Here is an 18,777-nt window from a genome sequence, read left to right on the forward strand (position 1 = left end):
GGTAATGACTTAAAGTGGATTATGGCTGAATGCTATGAATAGCTGGTGCACACGCGGCATTGTTTAATCATGTGTATACTGGAAGATTTAATGGTTGATTTAAGGGAGCACTACATACAGTGTCCAAACCACTGCAACACGGAGGTGAAAGTGCACGCAGTTCTTCCTTTCAGTGAACTCAGTGACCTTTGAACTTACATGGATGGAAGGCAACCTGAAAGTGCTCTGGAGCAGAAAGTGTTGGTACAAAACAGTGATAAATGGATTCTATCTGTCAATCCCGCCTTTGTCCACGTCTTCCGTGGGTCAACTCACTCACCTCTCATTCATCTCTTCATTTCTCGATCTGTTAAAAGGATGGAAGCCCGCTCTTTGGGGGGATGCGGGGCTGCAGGGGGACGCCTGTCCGGATCGCCCAAGAGAAGCCCTCCGGCTCCGCCTCCTTTCCAAGCCGCACCTTTTATCGCCTCCCCCGAGGCTCGCTCGCCGGCGATCCCTTCGTCCCGTCGGCGGAGGCTGGGTGTCGTCGTCGCCGTCCTCGTGCCGCAGTGTGGACTGGTGTACAAACATTTACGGTTTGTCAGACAGGATCGACACTCACGATGATTACTTTCCGTATTTTCCAAACCTCGTAGATGTTGAGCTGCTCAACCAAGTCCAAGTCAGTGCCTTTCCGACCCAAGTGTCTTTGCGTTACTGTCTCCATTCCTTGCTCCTCCAAACCGTCCACCATGTCATAGAAGGAATCTTGATCAGGTAAGGCTGCCAGTGTCTGCAAAAAGAAGACATCCCAAAGAAATGACTCCTTCTACAACTACAAGAACAAAAGAGAAACCTTAAGAAAATGAACCTTATTGATGAGTGTCATGGCATATACAAGCAGCTCTGTGTCCACGCCATCTTTCTCTTGCAAGATCTCCAAAGCATTGGACCACGCTTTGCAACCTGGACGCATGAATTCATGTATTATACAAGCTGCATAAATACACAGAAAGATGAAAGAGGAGCTCCTGTGCACCTCTTTTGGCATCCACTGTAGCAATGGCTTGTATGAGCAGCGGCGCATTGGACTCCGAGTACTCCACAAAGACCAGCAACAGTTTCATCGCTGTTTTTACCACCAGGCGAAACTGGAGGACAGGGGATAAAACACAGGCAAGATGTTTTGGTCTCACAGTGTATAAGCTACGACGAAATGTTAGACATGAGTGTAAATTGTATTTGTGGCACCCCCTAGAGGTCTGCAAAGACATTTTATTCTCAAATTTCATGGCAATTCAGCACAACACCCTAAAGATAAAGTGGGTGTGCTTGTCAGAAAAACCAAGGGGTCCATGTTTCGCCTTGCTCTATCAATGTTCCATCAATCCAAATGTGAATGTTTTAACTACTCGAGTAGTTTTACCTTTGAGCCCACCAGCACGTAAAGCCACTCGATTGTCTCAGTGTGGCCGATGACGCCGTTCATGCCGTCAACATACAGCATGATCTGCCCCAGAGCTGAAAAGAGTACATAAAAACATGTTTGTTTAAATGTCCCCTGTTTTGCAAAATGTACTTTCTAATGATGTTCTGACAGTGTCCCAAGCGCCTGTTCATGAGCACCAAACATGAGATAAATCTATCGCTGCTTGCTTGCTCCAGTTTTGAGAGAAGAGGCTCTCAAACAGTTGGTTTTGAAGTCAAGGGTTTTCATGACGTCATGTCGAAAAAACCTCCTTCCTCATGGACGTGACACCGCCTCTGAGCAGGCTTTGCTTTGTAAAACAACCGGCTTCACTTTATTTATCCATTTCTTGCGGTTGCCACAGCAAGTCAGTCACATGAATGGTTGTGGCAGGCTTCACTACACACCTTAAAACAACCTTCAATGATGGCGACATGGTGACAGTACGCCAATAAAGCCACCCTGTGCTTTCCGATGCATATTTGAGGGCTTGTGTCACGCTGACGTCACATACACCACCAGCTGTAAAGCACACTAGCGTAAGCGCCGCACGTTTTCTATAAACAAAGCGTCACATGTGCCCCCTCACTGCTGTGTTTTTATTTCTGGATGAATGATCGTTGTGGAGAGAGGTCGGGGAGTTTCTCTCATGGGGGGCACAGACAACTGCGCCAAAGCGCTACGAGTTGCCCCCTTTGCAGCGGCATCACGCGGCTGCATCTACAGGGAGTCATTAGGCCATTATTGGCAGACCAAAACACTCCATCATTATGGAAAGATGATCCACGCCTTAAGTTTGGAGTCTGCAACTGGAATGTTATATCCTTAACGGTGGAAGTGAAACTGCAAAGTAATGGTGGATTTTTTCCCCCCATATTTTGTACTGTTATACCTCTTAAAATGTAGTTCTGGTAGTTCTGGTCCGCTTCTGCTCCCACTTTGATGAGACACGTCAATCCCTCAGCCATCACAAACTCGTGGACCAGGTCTTTGTCATCCTGCCATGCAGACAAATAAGACCATCATAGTTTAGAATAAACTACAAACACACTATGGATGACTCAAGAACATTACATTGTTTTGACCTCCCAGCAGGAGGCAGTAAAATGCTGCTAGTTAAAAAAAACAAAACAGTCAACAACACCAAGTGCAATTTGTTCTACTTGCTTTTCTATCTCTTTTGAGATGAACAAGATGAAGCAGCTAATGATGTCACCAAACCCAAAGGATGCATCAGACTCCTCAGGTGTCACCAAAAACATGTAAGGTTTTTTGCTTTTGCAAGATGAATCACTTTTTGAAAAAAAAACGTATTCAGTGTTTGTCATTCACTTGAAAACAAATGATGAAATGACAATGCAGTCTAGCTGGTGATCATTTGTGATATTCTCATACAGCATTTATTTATAAATTATACAATTATTCTGTTGTTCTTTTTACTCCTGTATTTATCTTAATTTTATTATTTTTTTATATATTCTATTTAATTATTTCCTTTATTTACAATATCATTTATTTGTAATGTATTATTTCCATGTATTATTAAATGTATCTTTTTTATTTTAATATGTTTTTTTCTTCTTTTTTTCACAACAAAGCCATGCATTGCTACACATTGTTTTATCTCAATCAGAAAATGGCAACATTTAAACTGGAAGGTGTAGGATTAAGAAAGCTCTGCGTCTTCCTACTCCTTTTCGGACGTGTCATGTAATCATGTCGGGGTTCCTTAACGTAATTTGTTAAAAGCACGTGTGAAAGAAATAAACAATGACACGCACATGCATGAAGCACGAAAAGAAACACATGGAAATGCCACGTTGATGATCCCCGTCATCATGGAGGCGGCCACAGTAACCAAACGGTTATGCAACCGTAACAACAAACACAAACTGTGATTTCATGCGAGTGACAAGCAGCTTTTACAGTCGGTCCACGTTACCTGGAAGATTTGCTTTAGTGAGAACAGCGCCCTTCTCAAGTCACGCCCGTTGGAGTTATATAGTCTTTCTGTAAGGACAGAGAGGGGAAAAAACATGTGGGTTTATTGGCTTTGTGAGCGAACAAACAGCATTTCCCTAATCATAACAATACCTTCTTTGACACACATAAAACCTCTCAAGGAGATGTGTAGAAGTTTGACAGGTTTGACAGTTTGTCTGGACAGCACACCGCACACTTTCACCGTGTCCTCGGTGGCCACGCGGCACGTGTATGACCTCTGGCTCTCTGTCTGTCACGCGCGGACACACACATGCACCCATGTCCACGTTGCAGTAGTGATTAGAGTTGTAATGGAATGTTAATGAGCCGCTGGCGAGGTTTCAGCCATGAGGTATTCAGGTCACGACATGGAAAGCACTTAGGACCAACTGATATGCACACAGATAACACTGCAATGATACCTAACCTTGTTGTGTCCATGCTTGAACAAGGAAAAGCCTACGTATGACCTCGTTAATAAATCTGTGAAATATTTACATTTACATTTATTTACATTCATTCCATGGTAGCCCGACAGTAGCACCTCTAAGGTCAAACATAATAGTGAAATATAAAGACAAAATTCAGTTATATTTATTAACAAAGGTGTTTGTGAAGGTTGAGTCGTGTCTTGGAGCATATCACACATTTTCAAGCCAGTCACACAAGTGAAAAAAGATGTTAACCACTGCCTCTTTTGTCACGTCTCGCATTTTTCTTCCGTTCGTTCGGAAAAAGTGTTGCATCAGAGTCACAAAAAAGCTAAATACGGTCGTCCCTCGCCACTTGGCGGTTCGAATTTCACGGCTTCACTCTATCATGGATTTTGAAAAACTAAATCATGCTGTTTTGTGGTTGAATATGGCTTATTATTTGTTGAAACATGCATATTTCAGCTAATGTTACACATGTTTTGGCCTAAATTAAGTATTTCCTAGCATACAAATGGCTACATGAACTAAAATACAAATATAAGGCATTCGAAAGATGCATTCAAAGACACTGACGTAGTATTCTACTCTCGTCACTAGGTGTCAGTAAAGTTACTGTAATGTTTGTCCAGACACACAAATCAGGTTATTGCAGGTTTGAATGATCTCACAGGTACAATAATCCCTGATAGAAATCCCTAATAAAAACACAGGGGACTTTTGCGGCAGCGACCCACAGCAAGATGAAACTCAACTCTGAACCCCCAACGTCACTTCTGCTCCCTAAGGGAACACATTTACAGCAACGCACACGAGCCTTATTTATTTCTTAAATGTCTTATTTACTCTTATTATGTCTACTATATGGGGTAATACAAGTGTAAATGCGACTATAGGGGTGTTAGTTCATGTGTAGACGGCTCTAATGTTTAAAAAACGTATTTAAAAGGTTGTAAACAGGTTTCTGTGCTCTAACTACAAAAATATTGCTTTTTTTGGTCAAAAGATGTGGAAGCAGGTTAACAGGACGACAGCACTTAACTCTCTGTGCTTTACGCTCACCCTTAATAGCTTCTTTGTCTGCCCACGTTGTCCATTTGCTTGTCAACAGGAGGGGGATAGGGGAAAAATATGTGAATAAATCCTAAATTTGCGTGCCGATGTAAAATCCCCTGGACCATCACAAGGGGGAGGTGGGGGCGGGTTGGGATGGTGGGGGTTTGGGGGAGGGAGGGCGGTTTTCCCTGTGAGGACAGGGCAGGACCCCCCCGCCCCCACACACACACGCCGCAGTGTTGCGGTGCTGAGTGGAGTTTGGTGGTAACAACCAAGCAAGGCTAACCCACGTCCAGGGTCACAATCATTATCATTCCACACTGTCTGTGTCTCCAGCGAAGCAACGTGCATGAAAATATGCGTGTGCATGTCCATAGCGGAGATGGCGACATCAGCCAAGGTCATCAAACAATCTAAATTAGCGCGAAGAACCACTCAGCATCCTGAAGGAAAATTCAACTGATCGCCTCTGCACGGGAGAAAATAAGGGAAAGTCATAGAAATGGAACGGGCCACAATTCAATGGGGCTGAGTTACAGGAGCTGTCCCGAACAGATAATTAGCTTGACACTGTCAGCAAGGTGCTCATTATAAGTTTACCGTTGTGGTTTTAGTTTACAGCGGTATAGAATTGCACAGCATTATCATGTAGCTAAATAAAGCAAAAATACAAGCTTCTTTCAATATAATTAGATGTGTAGGTGTCAGTTTTTGAATGATGCCCATCTTGAGGTGCTTATCTTTTTCTGTCATCCACTTTACAGCGGGGACATTTCTTAAATTGTTTTGTCGACATTTCGGGGTTTTCCGCTCATCTCGAAAGCCAGCAACGCTGTCTGTCTGGGTGACTGGATCACACTTAGAAGCCTGGATGACAACTGTGTGTGCTGCGAGTGAAGCTGCCATTGTAACCTTTACCAAAACATCTGTTATCCATCACGGGCAAGTCAGCAGCGGTGATAAGCTTCAAGCTTGGCCATGATTCATTGCGACCTACCATGAGGCGTGCAGTTAGGCGTGAAGAAGCTGAATGAGAAAGCGGGATATACAGTCATGTGAAAAAATGCTTTGGAAGACATGCTATGCGTGCAAATGTGTCACCTTTTGCGTACCGTTGCCATTTTAGGCAAGTTCAGGAAACAGATGACAATTCTAAAATGTTTTAAAAATGAATATACACAGTAACTCATATGTCAAAAAAACACCCATATACTCCCGTCGCAAGGCATGCTGGGTAGCTTGTGGTACTCTTTCGCCCAACGTTTTGCCGTGTTTGTTGCATTTTTGCTACATTGTGAAATATGTCGAGGAGGTCATCAGAGAAGTGAGCAAGGAAGAGTTATCATACTCTTGTTATCCAATAAGTTTTATTGCACATAGTTCATATCGTTGTTGCAGCTGGACTACCCAGCATGCCTTGTGGGCATTTGGAAATAACAGTTTTAAGTTACGTGTTGTGTTTAGCGCTTAGCAGTTGTTTATCAAGTAGGTGATTTATGTGATGCGTTAACCTGCTGTGGATGTGTTGTGTTTTCGTTTCGTTGCACCGTGAGCAAGTACAGTCTGTCGTTCAGTTTGATGCCGCTTATACATAGACGGCCCCTCCGCCACATTTTTTAACCCAATGTGGCCTGCGAGTCAAAAAGTTTTAGGCGCTCGGCAGACAAATCTTGTAGAATCAACTCAACTTTTTCTACCGTTTTTACTTCCTGCATATTGACAGACCAGGAGTCCCTATATACAGTATACTTGTGAGGAAGGACTGGGACTGGTTCATCCGCATACCTGCAGTGCTGATGAACCCCTAATTAGACTCTCATATGAGACTGGATTTCCAATAGGTCACAAACTGCAGAAGTGTCTTATGATAGATGAAGACAAATGCCTCCAGTTGTTTAGGAAGAGAGTAAGGGAAAAAAAAAAGGAAAAAAGAAAAAGCCACGGCGTTCCAAGTGAGGAGTTGGCTGTCCACGTGTCCTACACAGACCAGGCTCTCATTTTTCCCCGGCCACGCGTTTTATTATTGTCATAAGGAAACCTGAAACACTGGCTGGGATGTGTCATTGCGGCTTGTACTTGTGCATGAGTGCTGTCTGTGCACGCAGGCGTTTATGCGCACTTGACACGTTTTCAGTTTTGACTGTTGTCTTCTTTTCTTTAAAAAGGACACATAGTTCTTCACCCCGACCTCACATGTGCTGCAGCGCGGTGGCCTGAGCACGTAATTTCATCCCGTACTGCATCTTAAAATAGATTTTATGAAGCGAGAGAAACATCTCAAACCACAATGAGATGTTATTGTCATAGCATTTTTTTCATTATGAATGTCTGCAATACATCACATAACTGGAATACAATTATAATACTGTAATTTGGTCATTCACTCAAATGCAGAGACGACCAGACGTCTGTTGGAAGTAGGGTGTCTACTTTTATTTGTACAAACGCTTGTGAATGGCTGGAGGTCGACACGCTGCTACTTCTGTGTTTTCTATCTGTGTTCTTTTATTACGAGGTGTCACATGACTGTATTTGTTCACGTAAGCTAGCTCTTCCCCTCATGAGCTGCTGCACACAAAAGGGTAAAAATGTGTCAAATAAAAATGCTCCCTTACTGTGCTGCCTTTGCCTTTATTTTTTTTGACAAGATAATGTGGTTATCAAACCCCATTGGTCGGACTGACTTGAAATGTGTCAATGTGTTCTAGAAAACACGAATCACCACAAAATTTGGTGCATACCTTCAGGGGACTGACAAGCACACGGGTGTAAAAATTGATCAAGATTGGTTGGCCACAAACATGGCCACCATCAACCAAAAAGTCATTCCCATTTGTCTTAATGATTATAAAGCTTTGAGGATATCTGTATTGCATGTATGTTAGCATGTCTTCCAGAGCATTTGAAGCACAACCCATAGGGGGCATCACACATGTCGTTTGCAATCAGGTATGTCTTACCATGCTGATGCTTGGTGTCGCTGCAATTGAGTGATTTATTCCTTCGGATAAAGACGCCATAGTTAAAGTAATCATAGAATCGTAAAGGGACGTGCCGATTTGAAGGGAGGTGTTTATTTGTTTATTAGTCAGCCATGTACCCATGTGGGCGGATATACAACAAGACCACCAATAACCAAAGGCATGCCAAACACAGAATCCATTCAAAGCTGCCCACTGGCTTCAAGTTACTGTTTAGCCACTTTATAATGGGAGTTATCAAATCATCAACACCAGGCTGACATAAAATCATCATGTAATCAAATCTGTGTCAGGTCGTCGTCTTATTGACAGTACAGTTGTTCTATATGCATTCAAGCACGTATGCACGGATGACTGGGCGTGTCCTGTGCACAAGAGGGATTCCCCCACAGCGGATGCTTCCTGCTAAGTCGCTCAGGAGTGCTGAGATCCCTCCTTCTCCTGCCATAATGAGATTAGCGCTGTGATCCTTCAGCTTGGACTAATCCCTCAACATTTTTTTCCTATTTCCTTTGCATCGCCACACAGAATATCACACAAGCCAGCTCAGGATAACGTTCGCGGCCCGATCACCACAGCTGTAATGTCGTTTGCTATATTTGTTATGTGGTCCCGAAATGCCTAAAAGTCAATCTTTAGACGTTACACTTTACAAAAGGGCGGTTAAATGCTTTGACTGGACAAGACTCTTTTCTTTGTGTACAATTTTAGAGATCAAGGCAAATATTTCATTCAAATAAGGTCAAATACAATCTCATTTCGGCCCAAGAGCCGTCTCAAAGTAAAAACAATGAAAAACTGTTCCTGTGTCTTTGCTTTGAGTTATCCAGCTAATATTTTAAAAGTAAACAATCAATGGAAATTTTCAAAATGGAAGTAAAAATAAAAATCAGTATATTTAATGTAAAAGTGATTCCAAATGCGACATGTAATTATATAAATGTTACTAATATACAGTATTCCCCGCTATTCACGGGGGTTATGTGTCAAGACCCCCCACAAGTGGCGAAAACTAATGGACGCACCCGTAAAAAGCCATAAAAAAAAGCCTATTTTTATACTCTAAATTCTATAATATGCCTCTCACAGCTATTAAAACACATTTAAACTTTTGTTTTTGTGACGATAAAATGACAGGTATACAGTATTTTACTTTTAAAACGTGCAAGGAGACAACGTCACATATTGTCCAAGCATCTTCCTGCTGGAAAATGACCACCTGACTTTCACCACTTTCTATTTAGGCCAGGACTCTCAAACTTGCAGTCCGCAGGCCATGTTTTGTGGCCCTCCACTTGACATCAAACGCCTGGGCAAATTCAGATGTACTTGCTAAACACAAGCCAATACGGAACTCACAGGAAGCCTGGAACACAGTGAAATAAACGGGGGTGTCACTAGACAGAACACTAACTACAATTACGATGTCAAATATCAAAGATTTTACACAAACATTTATTATTTTTATTAAAATACGTTTACATTTTGAATCAGAGAGTCGTTGGATTTGATTTGATTAGCTTCAAAAGTCATTCGATGCGAAATAATACTGAAAGTGAATAAAAGAAGAAGAAAGTCAGAAAGAGGAATTGAAAGCAATAAAAATCAAACAGCCGTCACCTTTGACCCTGTATGCACTCTTGACTCGAAGGTCAGTATGAACATCTCTGTTGGGTCACGTGAGGTTCAGTTGTTGTTTTTGTAGTGTATGAGGGCATGCTCAATGTGTGAAGCGCCTTGAGATCACTTCTGTTGACAATTGGTGCTAAATAAATAAAACTGACTTCAGGTCAACCAAGGGTAATGTTTCTCATGGTGGGCACAACTGTCAGTAGGTCATGCTTGAAGGGGGCGGCCTCCTTCCCGCCTAAGCTCATATTATAACCGCTGACTCGTGTTTCTGCAGGATTTAATGGCACCCCCTCCCAAAAAAAAAAAAAAAAAAGAGCCCCCCACCCGGCTGCGTGGGCCAGTCAGTCAGTTGGCTCTTAAACAAGGTCTTCAGTGAGATCTAAAATAAAGAAGTGAGGTGTAATGGCACGCTAGAGGGCTTCATTTAATCCCTGGAAGTGTTTGTGGCAGTATCACGCTAAATATAGGCGGGCTGGGTATCGAGCGCACTGTAACGGCCATACAGTGAGTTTGCTGTCAGGTCATCAAAATGTCGTTCTTACTTGAGTGTAAATTTTACACTCAAGTAAGAATGAAGCAATAACAGCCTCTATTATGTGTTTACAAAGAGAAAAACAACAATGTACAGTATCTTATGTTGCAGTGGTGGGTGGTGCATCCCACCTGGGATGCCCAGGTGGTACCTGGGCATTCAGCAGGGACTTAAGCAACCCAATCCACCATACCATCCATACCATACCATACAAACATAATATAACAATGCGTAGCATGACAGAATTGAGGATGAATACCGTTACTACTAGAGCAACAAACCCAGTTAACCTTCAAATACATCGTCTCTTAACAACTACAAACGCTACACTACAACATCATCTGAAGTAGTTCACAATCAATATTTACCGTATATACCTAATAACATGACAAAAACATAAAAAATACAGGAAAAGGGTCAATTAAGTGCTGCGCAGTTCATGCACATTAAAATAGGTGTTAGGGAATAGGTTTTCAGACATCAACCAATCAGAGGATGGAAAAATGCTGACATCACTGTGGGCTAGCCAGCTAGCCTTGTGAGGTGAATCTGAAATCTGATTAGTCCTATTACTAATAGTGTGTGTGTGACATTGGCCAGCACTCCTGATTCTGAAGGCCTATGACAGATTACATTGACATGGCAACACATGAAAACTGAAATCTGATTGGACAAAAAAAATCAAACATACACATACAACCAAGAGACACGCTACAAAATGAAAACAATAGACTGTTGGGAATAAATTAATACAATTTCATGGAATAAATGCTAGAATTGAAGCTGTAAATGCAGGTCATTGCTTGTGATAGTGTGTCTCTGCTGGCCCTGACTGCACACCACTGTTGTAGTAACATCATTTTCAGTGTGCTCGACATGAACCTTACAACCCTGAGTCCTGTACACAAAGGAAAAGAAATTATTTTGGAGTCAATTCCTCTGACAACAGCAACTTTTACTTCTTAGTGCGCACAATGCACGACAGCCATACTTGTGCCAACTCATCAATATTAATGTAGAAATGACAATGGTTTCCAATGCTATTATTAGGACGAGCCATCAGCGCTTGTACAGCGTGTTCCTGAGTGTGTATTTTACAGGGAAAAAAATAATCCATCAATCTCTCAGAGGCTAATACAGTTTGGATAATAATGCTCCATTACATTCTCATGTCAAAGCGAGGCAGAGGGAACATTTGGCAGGAGATGACGACCAAACTGCTGAGGACAACTTTGTTATTTTGTGACTGTCTATTTTCTCTCTGTTGGTCTTGGCCCACGAGAGACGAGCGCTGCAGGCCGCTGATGGTGCGAATGACGAATCCAGGCCCCACGACTTTTGTGGAGTTAGACGTCCGACGTTTGCATTTGGAAGTAAAACTTATGTCATAAAGTGAATGTGCACAATGCAGTGGAACATCTGAAGCTGGGTGAATTCAGCCAAAACTTGAGGGGGAAACTGGCCTCTGAAGTCGCATAAAACTTTGGAGTTTGAACCCCCATCATGCATTATGTCAGCAAATCTTGAAAGGCCTCAATTGGGAGCACCCAAGGATCAACTCTGGTGTGTGTTTTCCTTTTTTCTTTGGCTTTTTGTGGATTTTCTACCACACTTACTCCATAATAAAGACAAGCCTCAACCTCAGCCTCGGAAGTTTTACATGAGTCACAATAGAGTTTTTTGTTGTTTTACGCTGTTTGTTTTTCTTTTTACACTTGTATGACAGTCAAAAGTCCCATATTATGCTATTTTCAACTACTTATTTCAAATAAGTCTAACATTAAAGAGTGGGGCAGGAGGACACAAACGTTAGAACGCTAACATACTGTAGCTATGTGAGCTACAGTGCTAACTTTACACTCACATTTTAACAGCAACATCATGCTAGGTTGGCCTATTGTATATATGTATATACTGTATACAGTATATATCAGTATATATGGCCTATATATACTGAAGAAAAACAATATCAAAACTTACAGCTCCCACATCTGTATCTGACTGACAGAGAGTTGACAGGGGGCCATGCTTTATTATAAGATGTGTAGTGAAGCCTGATTGTAACTTCAAAGTGACCGTTTGAGCACCTCTTTTCTCAATAGTGGAGCAAATAAGCGAGGAAGATGATTTTACTCACATTTGGTTCCCATAAACAAGCGTTAGGGACTAATGTAACATAATTTAAAACTCAATTTTGCAGAATAGAGGACGTTTGAGAACGTTAAATGTCACTTTAAACATTGCCCGTACAGTTTCTGACATTATAGGTCTCACTGTTAAAAATCAATGCTATGTGAGGTTACGTAACACTTTAACACCGTTCCGAACCTCCTAATTAGAGCTTAATTGCATTTCGTCTGTCACAGCGTGTCCCTGCAGCCTTAAACAAATGTTGGTTGTGGGAAATGCGGCCTCGCTCCCTCCCATATATCGCTATGCACGTGTGAAACAAGCGCTCAGTGTTTTCCCTCAAACATCCCCCACCCACCCTTTGTCATTCCCTCTCACGCCCTCTCGCGCTTCTCACGCTTCTTCTCTCGGTGTCATTGTTAATTGACCGACCCTCTCTGTGCATGTGCAGTGACGTCTCATGTCGGATAACCAGCAGAGTGGAATTGGGCTGCTCGGGCTCGCAGCGTGATCCACTGTTGCAAACTACAACCACAATAATAAACATGTAGTTCAATGAATGCCAGCATTAGTACATTTGTGGTATAAGTCTAGTCTAAACTACAGTATGTGACACAGCGTTAAGCTCATGTTTGTGTTGAACTGGAGTCTAACTTCCTTTCACCCCTTTACCTTTGCAATGTCCGGCAGGTGCATTCCCCTCCTGTTTTGTCTTCCTCTCCACTTTTCCCTGGAGCACACGCCCCTCTCTCTGTTCTCCCACAGCCCCTAAACCCATCATCCCTTAAAAAAAAAAACACCCAATGACTGGCTCGGACCCGAGCTTGCAGATTCTCCCGCGCGTGCTCAGCATGTTCAGCTTGTGGTAATTCCAACATTTTATTGCATTATGTAATCCTTTGCGAATGATAAAACCAGACAGAGGGTTGTGGAGGCGCGCTCGGGTGGCTATATGCACAAATGCAGACTTAGCAGTTATACACACACACACACACAGCTGGACACTCACACACATGAAGTGATATATGTATTTCTTCCATCTGCCCTGACTCGAAACCTCAAGTTGGGATCTTTGGCTTTCATTGTCTTAAAATTTGGCCTCTGGTGGTGCAAGAGGGTGAATTCTTTGATATTTTTAAACACTTGCATGCAGGGAAACATTCACTTCAGTGGTGTTTTTATATGAAAAAATGTTGGGTCACCAAACCACTTAGGTATTCTGCATACCAGGAAAACTACAACCTCTTGCTACACGCTGATGGGCTTTTTTTCCCGAAAAATATCTTGTTCAGCGGCAATGTTTAAATCCATAATCATCATTCATTATTTATGATAAAACTTCACAAATTGAAACAAGAATTTCTTGCGTTCTTTTCCAGGCCACCTGTTGCTAGGCAGATTTCATGAGGCCCAATCATAAGTGCCCCAAAAATCCACTAACAGAAGCCAATTTTTATACATAAATCCTTCAGAATCCTTCAGATCAGAGCCGAAGTACGAGATTCAGCATTTATTTTTACCTGTGCCTTTTATACAGAACGTAATATTACGTAATACGTAATATAATTATAAAGAGGAATAGTGCCATAACTGTGCACATTTTCACAGTGTGTGACACAGCATCCCGCAATCAGATAATTCGATGCATGACTAGGACAGCGCCAGCGTGTGAAGCACACAGTACTTGTCGGACAAACACAATTGGATTCAACCCTGTACTGCCTCTGTTGCGGCTCTTATACTCGGGTGGTGGACTGGGACAAAAATTTGACCCTGGACTTTTTAGTTCACAATGCCACCCTCATCATGAGGATGTTCTTGTTTAAAAAAAAAACAAAACACTGTCCCGGGCTGGGATTAAACCCGCACCCTCTGCCTTGAGAAGCAGTAGCGTTACACCCACAAGGACTGACAGGAGAGCAGGTGAATTCTGCGATTTTATTCTCAAATTGATGACAGAGCTTTGGGTTGATCTGCGTGCCGCTGCAGCATTACGCATCCTTTGCGCATTTGCTGAGAATACGCCCCCTAGCCCCTGACTGTGCCAACTACTCACCGCCTCACAGGGCAAGGCCACAGGGCACAGCAATAAATAAATAAATGAATAACAAAACAGCCGCCAATCTGGTCATTGTTGATCGGCCCATCGGGGAAACTCCTGGCACTCTCGATGGCCAGCCCCTGCCTATGCTACCTCCAAACACGGAAAACTGCTGGATCGACTTCACTCCCCCATTCCGGGTTGTTGCTGTTCACATCGATCAATTACACAGAGCTAGCTTCCACAGGCAGTGTGAAAGCGCTTAATTGCATGAATCACTCATTGGCTGTCTACTGTATGTTAAACAAAAAATACATATCGTAATTTAAGAAAAAACAGTGCAGATGCTTGCCACGAGTGACTCGTTGCTATGTCCACTTGTTTTCAACGGGCTATTTTTTTCCCAGTATGCACGCTGAGGCTTAGGCGAGCTAACCCCAAACAGCCACAGCACAACAGTTGGGCCGCTCATGTTTGTCAGCATAACTGCAGCCCTGGGAAAACCCTGCCACATCCACAGAGAGCAAAACACACTCCTTTCACTCGATTTGACATTCATACACTCTGACATTCAACTAAAAGCAATGCACGTTTGATGTCTGTGGTATTTTATTTCAAATTGTCCATCTATAAATGGTGCAGACTTTAATAAAACAATGACTGAACGGCCGCAGAAGGCACAAAGCCAGGAGCAGTGGGTTTGTAGCTGTTTGCAGCTTTGCCACTGCCACTTATTCCACTACTTCCACCACTTTACACCTCCGTCCTTAATACCTCACTAGCTCCACACAGCAGCAATAAGTCATGACTCATGTGGGCTCATCCAGCTGCTGGTGACGGTAAAAAGGAAACTATGCAAGTGATTTCCCCTGCTGTCCTGCATTCTGTTTGAATAATCGCTGATTTTTTAAGGAAAACAGACCGAGAGGCCATGTAAACAACTTGCAGGCAAAATATCCAAGCTGACTCACGTGAGATCAACGCTTGAGGCATTGCCACAGGTGACCAGCAGGATAAATATAGATTTAGAGATCAGTGTGGCTCGGCCAGAAAAAGAAAGACATGCAGGGGTTAAACAAAAAATGCTTCAGGGCACAAAATTGGACACAGCGTGGCATAGATGGTACGATCTCACACTGTATGAGTAAATTGGCTGTGACGGAAAGTCAAAGCAAAGTCAACTTTCCTTCCTTACTACACTTGTTTGCTCCACTTTTCAGGGAAGAGGCCTTAAAACGGTAGGAAAAAGCTCCTTCCTCATGGACAGTGCTGTAAAAAAGCAGGCTTCGCTACACATATTAAAATAAAGCCAGGAGCTCTGCCAGCTATTCGTCAGTCAGTTGATTTCGACTGTGAATAGGCTAGCATAGTTGCTGTTAAAATGTGACTATAATGTTAGCACTGTAGCTCACTTCCTTACGTCATCGTATGTGACACGTTATGTGCAGCTACTCAATGCCAGCTACGTCGACCAATCAGCACATCATAGAACTGTGCTGTATGTAGAATTGTGCTGTGCTGCATAATAAAAACGCAGGCTTAAGAGTCTAAGTGATGTTTTTTCCAGAGCGGCCTCCCAGCTCGACCATAATGTGTCTGGACCTTAATGACTGCAAAGCCACAGATGTCCTGTTCGACTGCCCCCTCCTAGCTTAGCCATCGCCAAACATTATCTCCCTGTCACACCATGCCATCGCCAGGCCTTATCTCCTGCAGCTTGCACAGTAAATCGCTGTTCTAACCAGCTGTTTTTCTCTTCTTGCATCTCTCAAAGCCACGGCCACCCCTGCTGGCAAAGAAACAGCCACGAGTGACTGGACCAGCATGCCAGTTGAGCCTGTTCAGTTTATTTACTGTGATTTACATAGGGATTACTGACTTATCCTCAAAATATCCTTTTTTTTGTTTACTTCTTATGTAACTTAAAGGCAATCATTTTCTCTTTACGTCAACGTAAGGCCTAAGTGATGCCACTGAAGAGACTGGAGCACAATCGAGGGTGAAAAAAGTTAAATTCCATGGATTTGAATTGAAGCCAGAACACGGTCAAACCCTTTTTTAACCTGCTTCACTCCGCTCATTAGTGTGGCTGTACTTGTCAGAAACATAGCTGCTTGGTTTTTGATCACTTCAACTGCAATGAACTGGGTGAAAGTGAAGTGGCAAATCTGGTCACGTGAGAGACTTTTTTTTTCGTGGTGAAACTCCCAAATAGCTTTGATCCTTCTTTCTTTCACTTCCTTAAATGAAGGACTTGTGCGTCTCACGTGTTTGTGTATTATCACCGTTACTGAAGGTGATACAGCAAGTCAAAATCTTTTTTCAACAATGATCATGTCCCCTATCGTGCTAATGTGACCTCTTCATGAAGTTCTAACACTAATATGTGTCCGGAGAGCTCGTTTATGAGCACCAAACATGAGATAAATCTATCATGTCCCTCACTTGTTTACTCCACTTTTGAAAGAAGAGGCGCTTAGGCGGTCGCCTCTGAAGTTCCGTTTTTTCAGGTCGTTATGAAGGAAAATTCTCCTGCCTCACGGACAGGACACGATGCCGCTGCTGAGTCACCCCTACCTAGATGAGCCGGCCTTTTGTGCTCTTTTTGCAAGAGAGGCAAAAAGAGGTTATGAGCGTTTGACTTCAGAGCAATTGTAAGCAGTAAAAACCGCCACAAGGCGGCAGAAACGGAAGAAAAAAAAAATCACACATGACAGGAAGGAGGAAGCGAGAGCGTGGAGGAGTGTAGGTTACGCATCGTAGGGAAATTTTTGGTGTATGCGCACGCGCACACGCATGCATACAAACAGATTAGTTCCAAATGTGAAAATAGTAAATAGTAAATAGTTAATGGTGTTATATTTGTAAATAAATTGTTATTTTGATAAAACAACCCCTTTTTTGTGTTCTTTATGTTGGTACAGTTGTTGAGGTATTTGAGCTGTCACAAAAAGCAAAAAATATTTGTGCCAAAGTGAAAGTTATCCTTGAAATGTGTCATTTCACAAAAAGCTGGTTTTCTCCTTTTTCTAGTCGGGAACTGATATTTTCCTGAAACTTACCGATGTTCAACTACTGATTACTAAAGAACGGAAAAAGGTAGAAACAAAGTTAGTTTTTCTGATGAAAGACGGGAATCTCATCTTTCATTTGGTAGGATCCATGATTATATCGCCATAGCAACACGCTTTTCTGTGTGCCTTAAAAATCGGTCAAAATTGTCTAAAATGGCCAGTACTGAAGGGGTCTTTTGAAAAATGGCTGGGATTGAATGAGTTAAAGTAGGTTTGACTACTTCATGCAGGGGCAAAATATGAGAAATGCTTCATTGCTTGTTATTATTTGTCTCCATCTTTTAAGCCGTTGTTGTTGGACCCAGGCTAGTTCTTGTAGCCCTGTGCTGCCTCCCTCGCATGTTTCTGCAGTGTCAACACTTTCTAAAGATAACGTCCCCTCTGCCTGCACCCCCCTATTCCGGAACCACCTCTCTGTCAACCAGTCTGCTTTTAGGCTCGCGGTGACTCTGCTGCTGTAAAGATGGCTAAAATTAACATTTAAACAGGAGATTCTGACTGGCACTTTACTGCGAATGTGGATCACCTGAGACAAGTAGAGAAAATATGGCCTACAGTAGAAACTGAGGGACAAAAACTAGAAGAGAGAAAACCAAAAACCGTATCATTTAGAACTGTGTCCGTGTCACAGTCTGTGGCTACTGAAGGTCTGAACCATCGGATGACCCTGACATTTGACCTTAATACATGTAAATCCTGATTCTTTGGCAAAGATCAGATCAGATTAGAGATATCCTTAAGGAATTGATGCTTTCCTGTCCAAATCATGAACATATCATCGACTAAGCAACCTTATATGCAGTACACCGCAGACTGATTCCGCAAGCGTTCTCGGTCTTTGATTGTGAAAGACTTTTCATTTAGCGGATATTATGCTGACCACTACTCAAGCGATTTGAAGGTCAAGGCCTCGGTGGATTAGAGAGCGTTAAACTGGTAGATGAGTGGACAGCTGAGCTGACGGCGCACCGAGATGGGCATGGGAACCAGTGCCTAAAGTGAACAGACCACTTCATAAGTCTGTTTAATGCAGTAGAATTATGAAACCGCTACTCTGAAAATTTGAACTCCAGCTGGCCAGAATCTGTCTCATGCTAAAATCTGGACGGTGGCTAAAAACGGTCAGCGAACGCATCACGGCTTGGTGTTGATATGCTGATGATGCAGCGGCTTTGCTAATGAACAGGCTGGGACATTTCGAGGAAGTGGTTGTTTACGTCCCGCTGAAAGACAGCAGAACGAGCACAATGTTGTTTTTTTCCTAAAGCAGAGATGCGCCATGCGTAATCCCCCAGCAGGGCATGTGCACGGTGGTGGTGTAACAAAGGCTGTATCAGATGCTGACAACAGTCATATCATCTTCCCTGAGGCATCTTTATTACTAGGTTCATTTGAAACAGGAAGTAGCAGACACATTTAAAGATCCCAGTCTATTTACACCACTATTTTAGATGATAAGGGACAATACAA

The 18,777-nt window shown here is 42.7% G+C and overlaps 1 protein-coding gene across 8 annotated transcripts in view; it reads right to left on the reverse strand.

Annotated features, from left to right (window-relative positions):
* The window catches only part of fhod3a (formin homology 2 domain containing 3a), a 46,841-nt gene that overhangs the window by 13,910 nt on the left and 14,154 nt on the right, over nucleotides 1-18,777 (reverse strand). For all 8 annotated transcript variants that reach the window (XM_054764013.1, XM_054764016.1, XM_054764015.1 and 5 more), the window contains 7 exons: nucleotides 3,390-3,457; nucleotides 2,340-2,445; nucleotides 1,406-1,500; nucleotides 1,019-1,130; nucleotides 851-945; nucleotides 629-772; nucleotides 320-555 (listed from right to left, as the gene is read on the reverse strand). In XM_054764013.1, the coding sequence (XP_054619988.1) occupies nucleotides 320-555; nucleotides 629-772; nucleotides 851-945; nucleotides 1,019-1,130; nucleotides 1,406-1,500; nucleotides 2,340-2,445; nucleotides 3,390-3,457 (856 nt within the window). The remainder of the gene's footprint in view (nucleotides 1-319; nucleotides 556-628; nucleotides 773-850; nucleotides 946-1,018; nucleotides 1,131-1,405; nucleotides 1,501-2,339; nucleotides 2,446-3,389; nucleotides 3,458-18,777) is intronic.

This window comes from Dunckerocampus dactyliophorus, chromosome 20 (genome assembly GCF_027744805.1).
Source record: "Dunckerocampus dactyliophorus isolate RoL2022-P2 chromosome 20, RoL_Ddac_1.1, whole genome shotgun sequence".
Lineage (NCBI taxonomy): Eukaryota > Metazoa > Chordata > Actinopteri > Syngnathiformes > Syngnathidae > Dunckerocampus > Dunckerocampus dactyliophorus.